This window comes from Myiozetetes cayanensis, unplaced genomic scaffold (genome assembly GCF_022539395.1).
Source record: "Myiozetetes cayanensis isolate MyiCay16 unplaced genomic scaffold, myiCay2020 scf1, whole genome shotgun sequence".
Taxonomy (NCBI): Eukaryota; Metazoa; Chordata; class Aves; order Passeriformes; family Tyrannidae; genus Myiozetetes; species Myiozetetes cayanensis.
Window position 1 is genome coordinate 51,216,061 of NW_026086604.1, and position 16,698 is coordinate 51,232,758.

General features: G+C 38.4%; 1 protein-coding gene across 2 annotated transcripts in view; it reads right to left on the minus strand.

Annotated features, from left to right (window-relative positions):
- Positions 1-16,698, minus strand: part of PIEZO2 (piezo type mechanosensitive ion channel component 2) — a 294,412-nt gene that overhangs the window by 127,189 nt on the left and 150,525 nt on the right. For both annotated transcript variants that reach the window (XM_050321408.1, XM_050321398.1), the window contains exon 5: positions 6,318-6,480. In XM_050321408.1, coding sequence (XP_050177365.1) covers positions 6,318-6,480 — 163 coding nt within the window. The remainder of the gene's footprint in view (positions 1-6,317; positions 6,481-16,698) is intronic.

Here is a 16,698-nt window from a genome sequence, read left to right on the forward strand (position 1 = left end):
CAGCTATGAATACATGTGCAATCTAAATTAGATGTTTTCTAACCACCAGAAAAGCAAAATTACAGAACAAGGTCATTTCAACAGCAATGGGACGAAGAAAAGTCTCCCTGTTTTCAAGATGGTGCTTCCTACCTTCCAGAGGGAATTGTGTGATACAGCTGCCTGCAACAGCAGCAGATTAAATTCCATGAACCAAGAGATTCCCTCTTGTACTCTGTTATTCATCACTTAGGCTGTCCAAAGGCACTAGTATTTCAGGATTTTCAGCTCCTGGTTAATAACTCTGTGTCTCAAAATTTGGAATGAAGAACTGTTATTAACCCCAGTGAAGAGCTGCCACAAGAAGAATTGCATCATGTGATGTTTCTAACCAAAACAGGACAGGTGCACACTAAAGTTTCATGCCAAACAGGCTAACAGCATTTGGTGATACATAATGCACTGCACTATGTAATATTATGTAGCTGCAGCCTGCTGTAGTGTAATTACGTATTTGTGTTAAGACCTATCCAAAGACATGTGCATCAAACCAAGAAGCTAATGTAACTTATAAACTTTTGACCCTTGTTAAGATGAGATGCATTAGAATTGCTACCCAGGGAGGCAGCTGTGTAAGGTCTGGCAAACTTCACCACTACAAACATCAAGAGAAAAGGGAGCCTCATCTACTTGTTTTAAACCAGAGAAATAAGGTATTAAATCCCACTTACACCATATTCAGAGCACACTAAGGCCAAGAGGGTTTGGACCAGTTCTCCACAGGTCAGAACCAAAGAAACATTTATATCCAATTAGAAAAGGTAAGCCAATGCTGCACTAAATATAGATGACAATGAGAAGACAAACAGATTGGAAAAAAAGAGGTGTCATCAGGAAGCTCAAAGAAGCCAAAAAGTTCAAGTCCTCTCTAAGAAGTTCTTTTCCCACAGTATTTCCCACAATAGCCATAATTTTCTGTCTCTGAAGAGAGGCAAATATTGAAGAAGCTGCATATCAAAATCGATGTTTAGGGACATCAGGGTCAAAGGCTCCCACATCAATGAGAGCTAATCAGGTCCGGTGAATGTTTGATTCTGGTAAAATCAAATTAAATTAAGATAAAGACAAAACAATAAATAGTCTAAGGAGAAATATACCCATCAGAGGCTTTAAGAAAAATGTCATGGTCATTTAGACAGGGTCATAGGCACCACTGTAAACCGCTCAAAGGAGATCTTTGCATCTGAAGGAATGAAAAATAGCAAGGTGCTAGCAACTGAAAAGAGTGGGACATCAGACCTTTCTCAGAGCTGTGCTCTAAGCTGAACTAATTATCCATATTATACAGGACATCCAAGTAGGTGATACACCAGTAGAATTGTTCAACCTCAAAATCTCTGAACCTCATAATGAACGTCATAACATCATAATTTAAATCTACAATAAGACCTTGCCTGAAATTGATAATCCTTGTAGCTCAAATGAATATTGCAGACCTATATTGTTCAGAAAAAAAATAACTACCATGACAGAAGAAATTGGGAAAAAACCAAACCCACAACAGAAATTGTTTGTATTTAAAAGGACAAATGCAGAAGATAATAAATACATTTGTTTTCCCTTAAACTATCTCATTCTGTTTTACAACATGTAATACAAGGGACCTTCCATAAAATTAAAGAGTGTTAAATTCAAAATAAAATCAGAGAGCACTTATTAAATTGTGGAAGTCCTTGCTTCATGATGCCACTGAAGCCAAGAAATTAATGAGGTTTTAAAAGGGTCTGGATAATTATATGTTTAACAAGATTATCCAGAATAGCTATAATTATAAACAACTTTTTTTTGGAAGGGATTTGAAACCACATGTTTTAGAATTAAAGTCATTCTTGCACTAGGAGAGAGCAGGATAAATTTTAATGTTGGAGATGGGAGAAAAAGGGTATTCTTTTACATGCTACTTTCAGGATAAGGATACTGCTCTAAATGGGCAATTTCTAGGCTAGAATGTCCTTGGTCAAGGCATGGGACATGTGCAGTTCTCAGAGCCTGTCTGTTCTCTCCTGTACGTATTGCAGTTACACTTGGAGTCCTGGACCAAACAAGAGCTCTCCACGTACTATGTGCCCAATGTAGGCATAGGACAAATAGCCCTGTCACTGTTTAAAAAGACAAAGCTAGGAAAATGAGTATTTTTACTGCTTCTATGTGTCAAGGGACACAGAAGCTGAGAGAGAGATGAAGTAATAGACTTGAGGACTCAAAACAAATTTGAGGCCAAAGTGAGAACTGTGCTGGTCCTCTGATTAGAGTCCAGTATCCTGACTCCAGGTCAAGCTCTCCTCACATTCTTCTCAAACTTTAGTTTATTTTAAAACAATTTCCTCTTTTGCCTTTTTTTTTCCCTTTTCAGATCCCAAACAAATCTCTGCCTTCTGCAGAAAACAGCAGGTGTGGAGGCTCTGAAACTAAGCTTGCCTCAGATTATGGGACAAAGTACAGACCCAGTAGTCCCACTTGCTTTCTAGGAGATTGTGGATGACAAACAAGCTTGAATAGGTAAGGCAGCAACTGGAAGGAAATTGCATTGAAGACTGCAACTGCTTTATTCAATTAAGACCAAAACTTCTTCTAAAGTTTAGTTGTGCAATTGCAGAGAGGAGTTTCCTCCCTGCCACTGTCACTTAAAACATTAGGCAATTCATGCACAGATTCAATAAAAAGCTTCTTCCTTTCTAATACCTATCAGACTGTATATACTGTATCTGCATTTTGGCACATAAACCACCATCTGCACCAAATCAAAAATGTCATAGTTTCAGCTGCAGCTGGGAGTTAACTGTTCTTTCTTATTTTCTTCCACCTTTTACACCTTGTGACTGGCATTTTGCTTTTTGGCATTTCCAAACTGGGCCTGTCTCCAGCTGAATTCACCTGCTTTAAATTTTCTGAGCCCTAATAAAAAGGGCCTGCAGACACGTTTGCTCCAAGTGTGCAACCATTTAGGGGTGGTAATGAGTTGGATTGCAGCCTGGTATCTGGCAGACCTTCCTACTTCATGACTCACTGTTAATTAAAACCACACTCTTTGCTTATTCCTGGGATAGCATTACTTACAAATAATTGAGAGTCTCACTGCCTCATAGCCTCCTTCCCCCACTTCTGTTCTGTAGAATACACTTTTGTGATGGAGTTCTGTTTCCCTTAAAGTTGGATGCAGCACAATGAAGAAAGACATCCATTTTTCAATGCATCCTTGTTGTCCTTAATTTGGATGCTGATACTTTTTCTTGTTTTGAGTTGCATCTCAATCCACGGGCAATCTGATCCATCATACTCTATGACTGGTTTCTGGAGGCTACTGCCATGTTGAAATAGAGCACATAACTGAGTATCACAAACTGCTACTCCACTCTAGGCATTTTTATGGTATGTCTATATATTAACTGAAAAGTGATGAGTTCACACAGACCTTTGGAAAGGTCAGTTTTAGCAAATTTAGTATTTCACTCTACCCTAAAGCAAAGAGCTCTGAGAATCATTCAATGTAAATAATTTAATGCAAAAAAAAAAAAAATTAAAGTCTGCAAGACACTTTGCTTTTGCCTGGAATTCACAGTGCTGATTTTTTGATTTATAGAACCATCTGTGGCTAGGCATCTAGCAACCTGAAAAATTAGCTCTCTTATGGCTCTGCTAAGCCTGTTCAAATCAGCTGATGCATTCTTAACAAAATCTTGTACCACGAATCTCTGATGACTGGTGGCATGGACTCTCAGCAAAAGCTTTTCAGCTCTAGAATTGGCTACAGAGCTGGTTCAACAAACCCAGGACTATTTCACTTGGAGGCACAGTACCAAGCTCAACATTTTTCCTGAAGCGTCTCTCTGTAGGACAGTTGTTGCTGCAACTCATCAGTAATGAGCTGCAACAACTTACAGCCACAGGCACCAGTTGGCTAATGCAGAATTCAAAGGACTGGTCACTTACTTAGGCTTCCCTTTTCCAATGTACTCTACCAAGGAAGAACTGAAAATTTTGTGAAACCTACACAGTTTGGACTCATTTTAGATCATGCCAATATTCTCCCAAATGCAGACACTCAGCTGCATGCTCTGCATATGCATTAGGTTCCTTACAGTCAGTCCTGCCAAGTACATATTCCTAGCAGATTCAGCTGCTTCTGCCACCTCCTCCTAAAGAGCAGAAATGATTCTAGGATGGTATGTGCAGACACCTACAAAGAGAAAACTGAAGTTTGGGAAAACGTGTTTAATAGGTATTTAATTTTTCACTCTCCATTTCACTAAATCTTTTAAAAACAAGTAGGTTACTCTGATACAGATTCATCATTTCAGCTGTGAAGATCAGAATTCCTTAAAGCATTTGGGGTCACCTCACATAACAGAAAATATAATCCCTTTATAAGAAAATATGCCTGTGATGGAGTTTTGGGTGTCACTAAATCTAAACACAGCTGCTGTGTTCACTAAATATTCTGTAATACATACAGTTTATAGAACATAAATAATATTCACTGGATTTTGATGTGAAGAAGTCAAATGTATTTACACATATTTCTATTTGCCCAGTATTAATATTTCTTTGCCGTCGGACTTTTCTTCTCCTTCACACTCTTCCTTTGTGGAATAGTTTTGACTTTTTAGTTGCACTGGTGGATTGCCTTGAGGTAGCCAGTCCAGGACAGCCCAGTAAAAAGCTACACTCCATTCTATGTAATTACTGATTGTTAGCTCAGGTTTTCCCTTGTACTCCAGGCAAACAACTATTGAATCCTACCTGGAAGCCAGCACCCATGCTCTCCAGTACACTGAGCTCCCTTTGACCCAGACTCCAGGCTCAGGCTCATCTCTGAACCAAAGAAGTGAATATCTAAGCATCATCATCGAGGTTCAGAGGAACCTAAGCATGGTCTTCTTCTGAGTTTCTGCGATCGGATTACTCCCATTTTATGCATGTGAATGCTTTCTTCTCAGGAGATCAAGGGCTTCAAAGAAGTCTGTTAGAGCCCACTTTGGTAAAATGAAACTCTTTCAAGAGAAGTGCTGAACACAAACCATGCTTATAAGCCACACTTCTTAAAACTTCAGACATCTCAACTTCTGGGTATAGCTCAAGGTTCTGGCCTGCTGCTAAATCCATTTTGCACAGCTCTGACGATAAAGCAGATTTAAAGCTGATAAAACCAGGTTCCAGGAGACACAAAGCCTTGCATATGCTCATCAGATCAAACCTACATGTCCTCCAATGTGTAGTTAAAAAGCTGCAGCCTTCAGGCAATCCTCAGCTGCCAGGAGAGCCAAAAAGAATTCCAACTTCAACCAAGTATAAAGCACAGTCCTGATACTGATCTCTCATGTGCTAGAAACCTGACCAGCTTCTGGCACTGCCACAATCCAGACAACATGGCAACATGCAGAGAGGCCTCTTTTTACTCTGAATAGTGGCACCAAAATGGGCAACTGATCCCCCTAAATATTTTACTCAAAGTTCAATTTCTATTTGAAATGAGTAAACTGAAATTGTCTCTCCTAAAAAGAGCATTTTGAGAGGGAAAAAAAAAAAACATTTCACCCATGTAAAATAAGAGAGAAAATGAGACCCAAGGCATGCTAGACAGTCTGATAAAAAACGTATTAAGATTAGTAGTAGGAATTTCTCTGCACCCTGGGCTAAATTCCCACTATGGCTTATTATATTATGAACTTGTTTTCCTCTTTCTCCGGATTTTTCTGTGTTCAGTATCTCTGCTATTCTTCTTCCCACTAGTAAAATACACAGCAAACACATCAACACTTCCAGCTAAGTCATTCCCCAATATCATCCTCAAGCTCACTCAGTATGACCACAGTTTTAGGTAACTCCGTCCATGAACTTAATACACAGTCTCTCTTCCCTTCTCTTAAGAGTAATTTCTGATAGTCACTCAGACACTGCTGTTATTCTTGGATAAAAAATTTGGAAATAGGGATGCTATCTTAAAAATTGACCACTATATGTAGCAGAACAACTTTGCCAGACTTAAACAGCAGCTCTGGTGAAGAACAACTTCTGATCGACTGTCATGATTGTTTCTTAACTCAAAATGATTTGAAAAATCTTGTAGCATACCTACCACTTTTCATATTCTGCTTTTTTTTTTTCCTCAAGAGAATAATTTTAGCTTTTCCACTTTAAAACCAATCATTTACTTTCCTGAAAATAAGTTCACTTTTTAACATACACAGTCCTCATGAAACCATTTCAAAACACATCTCAGACAGAAAATTTGCCAAAGCTCACTAAAAGCCATACAGATAGAAATGTGCATTTGATACCATTTCCTCATTTTCAAATTGCATGTTGCACTGTGCTGCATCCTCGGTTACTGGCTTCTGAAACATGTTGCGGCAGAGGAGCCATATTGTCAGACTAGCAATGAACATCCCAATATCTGGTACAAATAGTCTGATCACGTTCCCAGCATCTGCTCCTTTCACACTGTATGGGATGAAAAAAAAAACAAAAAAAACACAAAGAAATATTTGTTACTTCTAATGACATTTTCAACTGGAACAGAAATTTAGCTCAAGGCAAAGAAAAAAACCCAAACCCACAGTAATAAGAAATCTTCACAATATGGTAAGTATGAAGATGACCAAGGAACTCTGGACAGACAGATATTTTTGCTCTCCAGAAGCACAAGATAAGTGATTATTTGCTGGGAGCTCGCACACTCATATTTTAGTGATACTTAGCATTTTGATTAACCCAGTTCTGAATCAATTTTGTTGAGAGCAGTGCAGGAATAGCCTTCAAATTCAACAATGAAGATTTTGTCTGAGTACCTAGAAGATCCATGTGTATGAAGCACAATCCCTTTATTGGAATTCCGTTCAAAGACAACAGCATCCAGGTCCACCAAGGACGAGGATGTCCACCCAGGCAAAACAGCACTCATGTCACCCCTATGTGAGTCTTAATCCTACTTCCTACTTCCTTTGTTCACACAGAGGAATAACCAGAAAGTCCTTAATTTAACATGCTTTATTATGTTAACTGTTAATACATTTTATCCAACCAAACTACCTTAATACCTTTTTGGGTCTTTAAGTACTAGTATTTAAGAACAAATATTTAAATGCTAATTAATGTGTTCGATACCTGCCAAGAAAATCTTTCTTCTCCTCTGAAGGATCTGTAAGGCATGATGATTTTTATGTAGGAAAAAACCTGCACTCTTTCATTGTGAAGATTTAATTGTTTATACTAGGAAATTGGACTTTGTGGGTATGGATGTGGTGGCTGAATTTGGTTCACTGTTAAAAGGGAGACCTTGGATTGAGGTTTAGAGACACAATGAACAGTTTATTAAGCTGCAGCATGGACACACTAGACTTTTAACTATTAATGAGGGGATATAATCTTACTTATTTGAAAGTGTGAAATTAACTCATTTTAAATATGCAGTTCCCATTTTAACTTTTTTTTTTTTTTTAATAGGGCTTTATGTCTGTAATCAGTTCTGACGACAGCTGAGGCATCTGCATGATTCCTTGAACATAGGTGAGTGCAGTAGGCTAGCTCTTCATAGCCTGAACTGGTAGAAAATTTAATTTTAGTTGGTTGTTTTATAGATGCAAGGCTCTTACTGTCACTGCAGATTAGCTAGTCAAGGCTGCACTTTGGCAGAAAGTGGTAGAAAAGGACATGTTTAATGAACCTAATTCCCAACAACTGTGTACCCAGGTTTCACAATAACATTAATGAATTTGTTTCAATAACCCTGGTCTTTATGCTGAAACCTGCCTATTAAGGCCAAGTTCTTTATTCTGAAAGTTCTACTTAGGGACTTTTTAGAAAGAACTGAAATACACCCTGAATTCAGTATTAATTAATGTAAGAACAGTATAAATTTACTAGTCTCATATTGAAAAATGGATCAGAAGACTTCTACATAATACTTCTGTATTTGATTTTTTTCCGTACACAGGTCTGGCCTCTCACCAAAAATTAATTTTGCATTATTTCTGACGTCCTTCACATTCAACCACTCACGTTCAAACAAATTAAAAAGTGGTAGCCTTCAAGTACCAGCACTTCTTATTTGCACCAGGTTCTCCTTCCTCACATTGTACTCCCATGGAGCCACACTGGGTCTTTCTTCGTGTATCCCACTCCCCAGAACCCAGGAGACCCCTGTGGGAGCTCTGCCTCTGGTGCAGCTCACATTTCTTTCCAAACCAAGTGCTTCTGATCTTTCAAAATCATTTAGCATGTTGTTGTGAAAGATGTAAGGTACAGTTCAGGCTGGCAATAGAGAACCTGAACAGTGATACTTAAACACAGAGCAAGGAGAAATTCTGCACATGAATAGTTTATTCACCAAAACCAGTCACAAATGTGTGTTGTTCCCATTTCCCCATGAAAGGGTGAACAAATTGACCTCAATGTGAGAATTAAAAAGAAAACAAAAGATCACTTGAAAATAGAGAAATGTATATTCTTCTGCAAAGCAGAATAATAAACTGCTTCACTCGACCTCGAGCAATTTGCTCTCCAGTTTTTCACAGCAAAAGCTAAAACAAAAATCAGTTATTCCCACTTGTTATCTCTGGCAGTACAAAAAAAGAATGGTAAATACAGCAGTCATTCCACAAACATTTCTCACTTTATTTGCTCATTCATACACGGTCATATTTTGCATTTGATAACAGTTTATGCATATGCTCTTTGCTCCAAAAGAGGCTTTCGAACTACGAAGTTAAAACAGAACAACAGGAAACCTATTCAGGAGATCTTGTAGAGCAACAGCTTTTTTTTCTAATCCCTGCAAGAATCACAGTGTACAATGAGTTGGTCATAGCCCTTGATCTACAACTAGTAAAGCATAATTTATTCACCTAAACTAAATCATTTACCTACAGGGCAGCTTTAATTGTAGTAGATGCCACTGACTAAAGCTTATAACTCAGCCAGAAACACATTCTGAAATGTAATTATAGTAAATGGCAGCTTTAGAATTATTTTCCATGTCTTTGCTTCTTTCTTATAGGATACAGAAGAAAAAAAAAAGGGTTAAGGGTTTGAAATTCGTGGGGTTTTTACCTTTCCTTGATCAAGTAAACAAAATTGCACACAATTTTTTTAAGACAAAGGACTACTACAAGTTAGGGTTGCAAGAGGTCCTCTGTAACAAAAATAAGTTTTGTAGGACAAAAGGAATTTTATGACTTTTGCATCACTATGTGAAAGTCCTTTATCATATCAACAGACTCTTAATAGAGCAGTTTCCTCATCAGATAATCTGTGTTCCCCTGCTGTTTTCAGTTGTATACTTTAAATTTACTACGTCATAAAGGGATCATCTTCATTTTCTGTGTTTATACAGAATTCTTCTGGGACAGTGTGACCCCGGTCCATTCCTAAAGTTCATTAATTCTGATGAAACTAAGCAAAATTTCCCACTTTATCTGCATTGAGAATAGGGTTAACTGTGGACATATAGGTTAAAACCATTCTCTTACTTCATGTACACTCACTAGCAGTGAAACAAAAAAAACAAATGCCAGCATAATTTAAGTATTACATTCTTGTTTCGTGCTGTAGAAATCAGTACTTCAGTTTTCTGAAAGTAAAATTTTCATTTTTTGCTTTTCTAAAATACCTGTTTCTCATAAATCACAATTATTCATCTTCTATTGAATGCACAAAGCTTTGGTGAACAGTGATGTGTTAATACTGCCATACCTGGCCTGATTTCATTTCTTAGTGGCAGACCCATTAACTTCCTCTTTATTTCAGGTTTACAGAATAAAACCAGAAAAGCATCAGAGCTAATAGAACTCAAATTACAATGGCTTCAACAGGAAAAAAAAGTAAAATATATAGTAACACACGTGTAAACCACCATGCATAATATATAAAAGTCTTCAAACTCTAAATATTAATATTTTGTTACAAATACACAAAAATGGGAAAAAAGAACAACCAGTCATTCTTAAAGAGAAAAATTAATTCAGCATCAGTAACATATCACAATGTTAAGCTTATGTTAGATGATAAATTAGACAATGCTTGCAGATTAAAGAACTGTAAAAAGCTTGATTTTATATTGAATACTGGGTAAACAAAGTATTATAAAGGGTTTTTTTTCTTGTAGTTTAAAAAACTTATCCAAAGTCTTATTCATGCATACTCATCTTTCCATACATCCACCAGGTTCTTTCTTTTTTGCCTTCATGGGTTTTCTACAGCATCTGTTTGCTTTCTAATTAATTTAATAAAACAAAAAAGGTAACACTGCATTAACAGTTCACCAGTGATAAACCAAGGAAGAGTGCATAAATGCTAATATTTTCCATTCATCTTGCTGGGTCACTGTAAAACATCTGGTATTTCTAATTGGATCTAATATTTCAAAGTGCATTGCTGTAGATGCTTACAGCTGAATTCCCATGAGCTTCATCTGCAACTGTAATCACTTGGATTGGAGGCAAAACAGATCCAAGAATCATAAGCACCACCTCTGGAAACATGGACTGGCAGTATTAGCCAAGTGCTATGCAGTACTGTGAATGATTTGTTTGTTTATCACCAGTAAGTATCCTCTTTGTGATAAAAATAGAGTGGAAATTTTGAAGGTACCAAAGGTTACAAACCAGATAGCCTTAGAGATGTGCTTGCTGATCCTTGCTGTTGGAAGGGGGTCTTGAGGGATGGTTGCAGCTAGAAACTAGTTCAAGAGGTTCCTTGACCTCTCTCAGTTTGAACTAGGAAAGAAATGTCTGCTTCTGGACTTACTTTGCTAGGAAACTCGCACTTAAATTATCTGGATCTGAGGATTGCAGACCTGGTCTGAGCCACAGCTACCACTTCAGTGAACATAGGATGCTCACAGTTTATAGTCATGCTGCCATGACTTGTCCCTGCTGGTTCAAAAGACAAATTAGATATGATGTTCGTTCACATGGCAACCCTGACATCACGTTCAGGGCAAACCTTTGCCATCTGTAAAGTATTCGAGTTGCTGAGCCCTGGTAGGTGTGTCTGCCTTTAGTCCTTTCCTTATATCGTGTTCACCCACAAACTGAAAATAAATTATGTTACAAAAATAAAATACAAATTTAGTAATATTAATATCCACATGCTCACTCTTACTCCTGCACTCCCTTAATGTGACTGTCCACTCAGTTTATGCAAAGCATGTCAGGTGTTTCACTTAAAATATCTGAAGTTGCAGTTTCAGAAAATACCGGTCATGAAAAGTAAACGCGTGGGAGGAAGAGGAAAGCAAAAATGCATAGAAAACTACTTATAAAAATATTTAGCATGCACTGACCTACCCAACATACAAGTTCAAAGGGCTCCTGAAGTATTTGTAAGATCTAAATCACTGCTTACAAACTATGTCTGCACGGATTCAAAAACCAAAAGTACACTTCGCTTTTTCAGGAAAGATACCTTGCAATGAAGAACACACTCTGTACTGCAAAAGTGCTTAACCACATATTAACCAAACATTTGTTTTCCAAACACTGCTATGTAGACAGAGAGCAGTTATTTGAAACTAAATGTACATTGCCAAAATTTTGGTGCCTCACTGCTTGCATAAAACATTCAACATTAAGAAATTACGGATATGTGCAATACGTAAAACATTGGTTTGTGGCACTTTTTCTTCCTTTAAAGCACCCGTTGTTTCTTTTTGTTCACTGATCTTCTAATAAAGGTCAGACTCCAGCTTGCTCAGGGCAGCATGCAGAAGACATAAAATTCATCACGGATTTAGCAGCCATCACGCAAAGCCCTCAGCTGCACCACTGACAGACTTGTGACAGCAAAACATCCAGCTCGCTTTGCCCGTGTCCCACAGCTCCAAATGTGGAGCAGGACTGATGTTGCACAGCCAAGAGGAAGTGAGCACAATCCCTTCCACACCCATGGTGTGCATGCCAGCCCCACAGCATGGTGGTAGAAATGACAAGCCCATCCACAGAACAAATAATTTCAGGTGAAAATAAGAATGTGATCCTATATGGAGGCAGAGCCAAAGTGAGCAGAAGAGACCTGAGGACACCTCAGCTATAAATTAATTTTGATCTTAAATCTTCAAAGAGACTTTCTCTTGCAACTATGCACACTTTTCACAGATGCTTCTCGCACACACATTGTATAGGGGTTTGGCTAAAACACTAATTCAGTATTCATTGATCACTGCCAGAACGCTCCCAGTTAATGCTAGCAAATACTCAGTGACTGACAGCAAAGTGTTTACATAAAGACATAAAGATATCCATATGTTCCAAAATACCCTTGACTAAAAGAAAGTGGTGAAAAGTCTGAAGCAGGCTGACATTCAGTGATTATTTCAAAACATATTTGCTCCCTATATCTGCATCTTTCATTAGTTGGAGCATGAACAAATCATCATTTCAAACTACTTCTCATTTCATTCTATAGCTAGTATATAACATACAGGAAGTTAAAGATACATCTAGACTTTGGTGCACTTCAATTCTACAGCATCAAGTCATAAAAGATCAGTAGAAATCAGCGGCAAACTAAATGTCCCAATGCCATTAGATGTTGCTTTTTATTTTTCTGTAAATGGAGCCTATGACACAATCCCTGAGTGGCAAACACCCCCCACACATGTGGGAGGAGAGAGAATACTAGTTCCCTGCAGAGAGAGAATACTAGTTCCCTGCAGTGCTTGATGCTCAGTGGCTGGATCAGTGGCCACCAAAGGCCTCTCTCAGGTGTGGAAGGCAACTGTGGTGTGTTCTGGGAGACTCTTACCTTGTCTAAATATTAGAAAAAACCAGCATTGCTCAGATCCAAATTGGGCAAAAAGGAGCTGAAGTTAAGTGCTCATGCTTTTACCTCCAGGCTGGATGGGTGCCCAGTGTCAGCCCACTGCAGCAGCCTGGTCAGACCTGGCACGTGGTACGTTCATACTCCACTGGCCACAGGCTTCCTTGCATTTCATGTGCCAGTTGCTATTTGGAGATCTCACGTGATTTATTCATGAACAAAACCCAACAAAAACAAAGTAAAACACAAATCCAAATTGTTAAGCATGTGTCCTTGAGAGTTTCTGGATACTAATTGCAATGCTGATTGCTTTCCAGATTAAAAGAAAGACTGGCTCACATTCTGCTGCTGGTGGGTTTACCACTGTAGTGCTCCCAGCTACCACTGTACTGCAGGAGGGTGGGCTGTGCCAAGAAAAACACTGACAACAGTCTCACAACTCAAGTGCTCAAACAACGCAGGCCATAAAGTATCTTCTATCAGATGTTCATTTCCTTTGAATCCTTAGGTTAAATGGCATGAGAAACTTCAGCTGAAATTAATTTAGCTGAAAAGAAAATAAGCACAAGGGGTGGTAGGAAACCAGCAACCTGAAAACTTAACACAAACAGTTGGATAAATAAGATTCCTCCTGAATGGAGATGACTTCCAAGAGGGCCTTATGCCAATGCTGAGACAGCCCAGACTATCAGATCAACACAACACAATGACAGGCTTCAGAGGTACAAGGATTCTTCTATTCCATGACACTCCTTTACTTGTCATAGCGTCTGTTCGTGTGCAAGTACTTAAGTGACATAAGATTGCTCTTCTTTTTGCAAAGTACCTTAACTATTGTAGTATGCAGTTAAAAATGACACAGAGTAATAATCACACAGTTTTCAGCTTTTAGTTTCAATGTAGTAGAAATGAATAATTTTCTTGTTAAGTTATTAAAAATATCCCTGTTCTACTTCAAGCTTCATTCCCCTTTAGTCTCATTGGGTTGCTGACTGCACCTATGCTGCAGTTGTTGGTGGAAAGTAAATTTACCTATTTGATTTGCATCCCTGTGCCTCATGATCTCTTATTGTCTCTCTGGTTTTATCTAAGCCCCACCTGTGCACATTATTAAGTCTTTTTGTTTGTTTAACCACTGGTGTCACATAAAAAAAGATTAAAAGCTGCCATCATGGGATTTGGGCATTCTCCTGTCATAAGTGTACAGCTAATATAATACTCCCATGGCAGAGGCTGGCAGAGAAGTATCAGAATGAGAACAGGCACAATGTGCTCTGCTAACATTTACTAGATTGATTGACTGCCTTACACAGTTCTCTCTCTCTTGAAAATCTAAATGTCTGAATAGAATAGAATAACAAACAATAGAACAGAACAGTACAGTTTGAAGGGTCTTACAACAATCTTCTTGTCCAGCTGCCTGACCAGTTTTAGGGATGACCAAAAGTTAAAGCACATTATTAAAGGCATTGTCCAGATGTCTCTGATGGGCTGACAAGGCCAAAGTCCTCAGACGCTCCTCACAGGACATTCCTTCCAGCCCTTTCACCAGTTTCATTGCCCTCCTCTGGATACACTCAAGGACCTTGGCATCCTTCCTAAGTTGTGGGGCCCAGAACTGCACACAGTGCTCAAGGTGAGGCTGCACCTGACACTGAATACAGGGGAAATCCTAGGTGTACCAGTCTCTCACTTTTTTTCTGAAAGCACTGATTTTAGCAATTGTTATCTTCCTGCCATAGACTCCAATGATATCTACCTTAAAAATAATCTATTTATTTGGTTTCAGATCTCTGGCTGATCATACTAACAAGAAGAATCAGCCTCCCTCTGCTCACTAATGAAAACTGTCCTCACATGGTCATATTATTCATATTCCATATAAAACTGAAAGGGCAAACATGCACAAAACTGAAGCTGCTAAGCTAGACCCTGTACCATTCCCCATGAATGAGGAATGGGAATGGCATAAAAAGACTCCCTGACTCCTTCTGTTGAAATTGTACTGTTTGCTTCTGCAAAACGCCAACATTACCACAGGAAGTCCTAGAGTGGAGACAGGACTGAGGGAGCAGCTGGAGCTGAAGATCTGGTCTGTGAACAGGATTTTGCAAAGCGAAGTAGCAGCATATGTGTTATCTCTGACTCAACAACTGCTTTCTAGAGGTCCTCTCCAAGGACCTTCACCTAGAACACAGCCTGGAACAAAGGCAATATAAAAGGTAAAAAATCATAATGACACTGTGATTGCCAAAGCTGTATGTCAGCTCACATGGATTCCTACAGCAGTCTCCCAAAGAAAACAAAGTATAACAGAAATAACGAAAAGAGATTGACTAGGAGGATGTTTCAGAGACTTCATTAAAAATTAATAGAGATATTTGTCTTTCAAAGTTTCATTTTCTCTTGGACAGTAAAGAGCAGGAGGATAGAGTTCTTTGCTCACTTATTTTGCCATGGAAGGAGAGAGCCAGATGATCAGCTGAGACCAATTATAAATGGTTGGTCAAGATTACAGAAGGAAATGAAATATGGGGGCAGACTGATCCGATTTCTAGCAGCACTGAACTGGAGCAGATGTGAGCGTCGAGCCTTGCATGTCTTCTTTCCTCCCAGATGTCTTTTTCTCCTCTGAGTGGTAGTCCATGAAGGGAAATCTTGGCTTCTCAGTAAGTTCCCATAATTCATCTAGGTTTCACAATAACAGTGTATATTCCTTTGCGTTCTGACAGTGTGCAGAGGCCACAAAAGTCCCCAGTGAACGGGGGGTGCTAACCTCCATTCCACTTTTCTCAGCATATGCATATGGAAAAGAATATTTACTGGCTGCTTGGAAGAGTCAGTACAGAACGTTTACTCATGTCAAAAAAATGGGAAAAACGCTCTATTATGGAGCTCTCTTCCAGGGTTAGATTAATTTTTCAACAAAAATGTTATTTTCTGGAAGAAAGAAACCTCACTTATTTCCTCTAATTTTTTTCTGATTAACTATTTACCACTTTACACTCCTATTTCACATTAGCTCACCATTTGTCCAGAGCATCTTACCTTTTTAATATGAAGTCTACTAAAATTTCCTGTTCATTCAGGTACTTTCTTTTTTTTTTTTTTTTTTTGCATATAGAAACCCCTTAATGTACATGATTATATTTCTCTTAGTTTTCTAGACAATGAACATTTCCAGAGCTCTCAAATAAAAGAGTATTTGACCACTCTTAAAACACATTTTAGGACATTTGCATAGTGAGGTTGTGACTAGTGTATCATGATAAGCATGGTTTAGATGCAGTGCTAATAGGTTTTACTTTCAAAAATCAGGTTTTTACTTAGAAAAAAAAACAAGCAAAAAATTTGTTGGCTGGAAGAAAATTATTAAATGAACGTGCAAAAGCACAATTACAGAATCCACACGTATTTTTTCACCTTTGAATTATATTAGTCTTTATAATTATGTCTCTGTATGACTTTTTACCCTTATTTTTTGCATTCATGTGCTTTATTCTCTTCACTGATGAGTTTTTAATTTAAAAGTTACCACTGATTTGATTGTTCATTCACAACTGCATCTGCTCTAGCAATGAATCTTTCAGTTGTGCAATCACTTGCCAACATCATCACATAGCAGCAGGATGCAGTCGGATGGCAAACACACACATACACTAAAGCCACAGGAAGACTGCAAATGCATAAGAAGTAATCAGAGTGGGTTTTTACATGCTGAAGCAGACGAAAAAAATTTTATGACACTGCAGTGACAGTGGGAGGGAAGGGAAGAAGACATGTCAGATGCAGAAGATGATAGATATGCTGCCGTTTGCAGCAGTGTGAAACAAATATAAAATCTGTACTACTGTTTCCACCCTGGCAGCTTGGCTGTCTGCACTGTGCAGAATCAGATCTCCA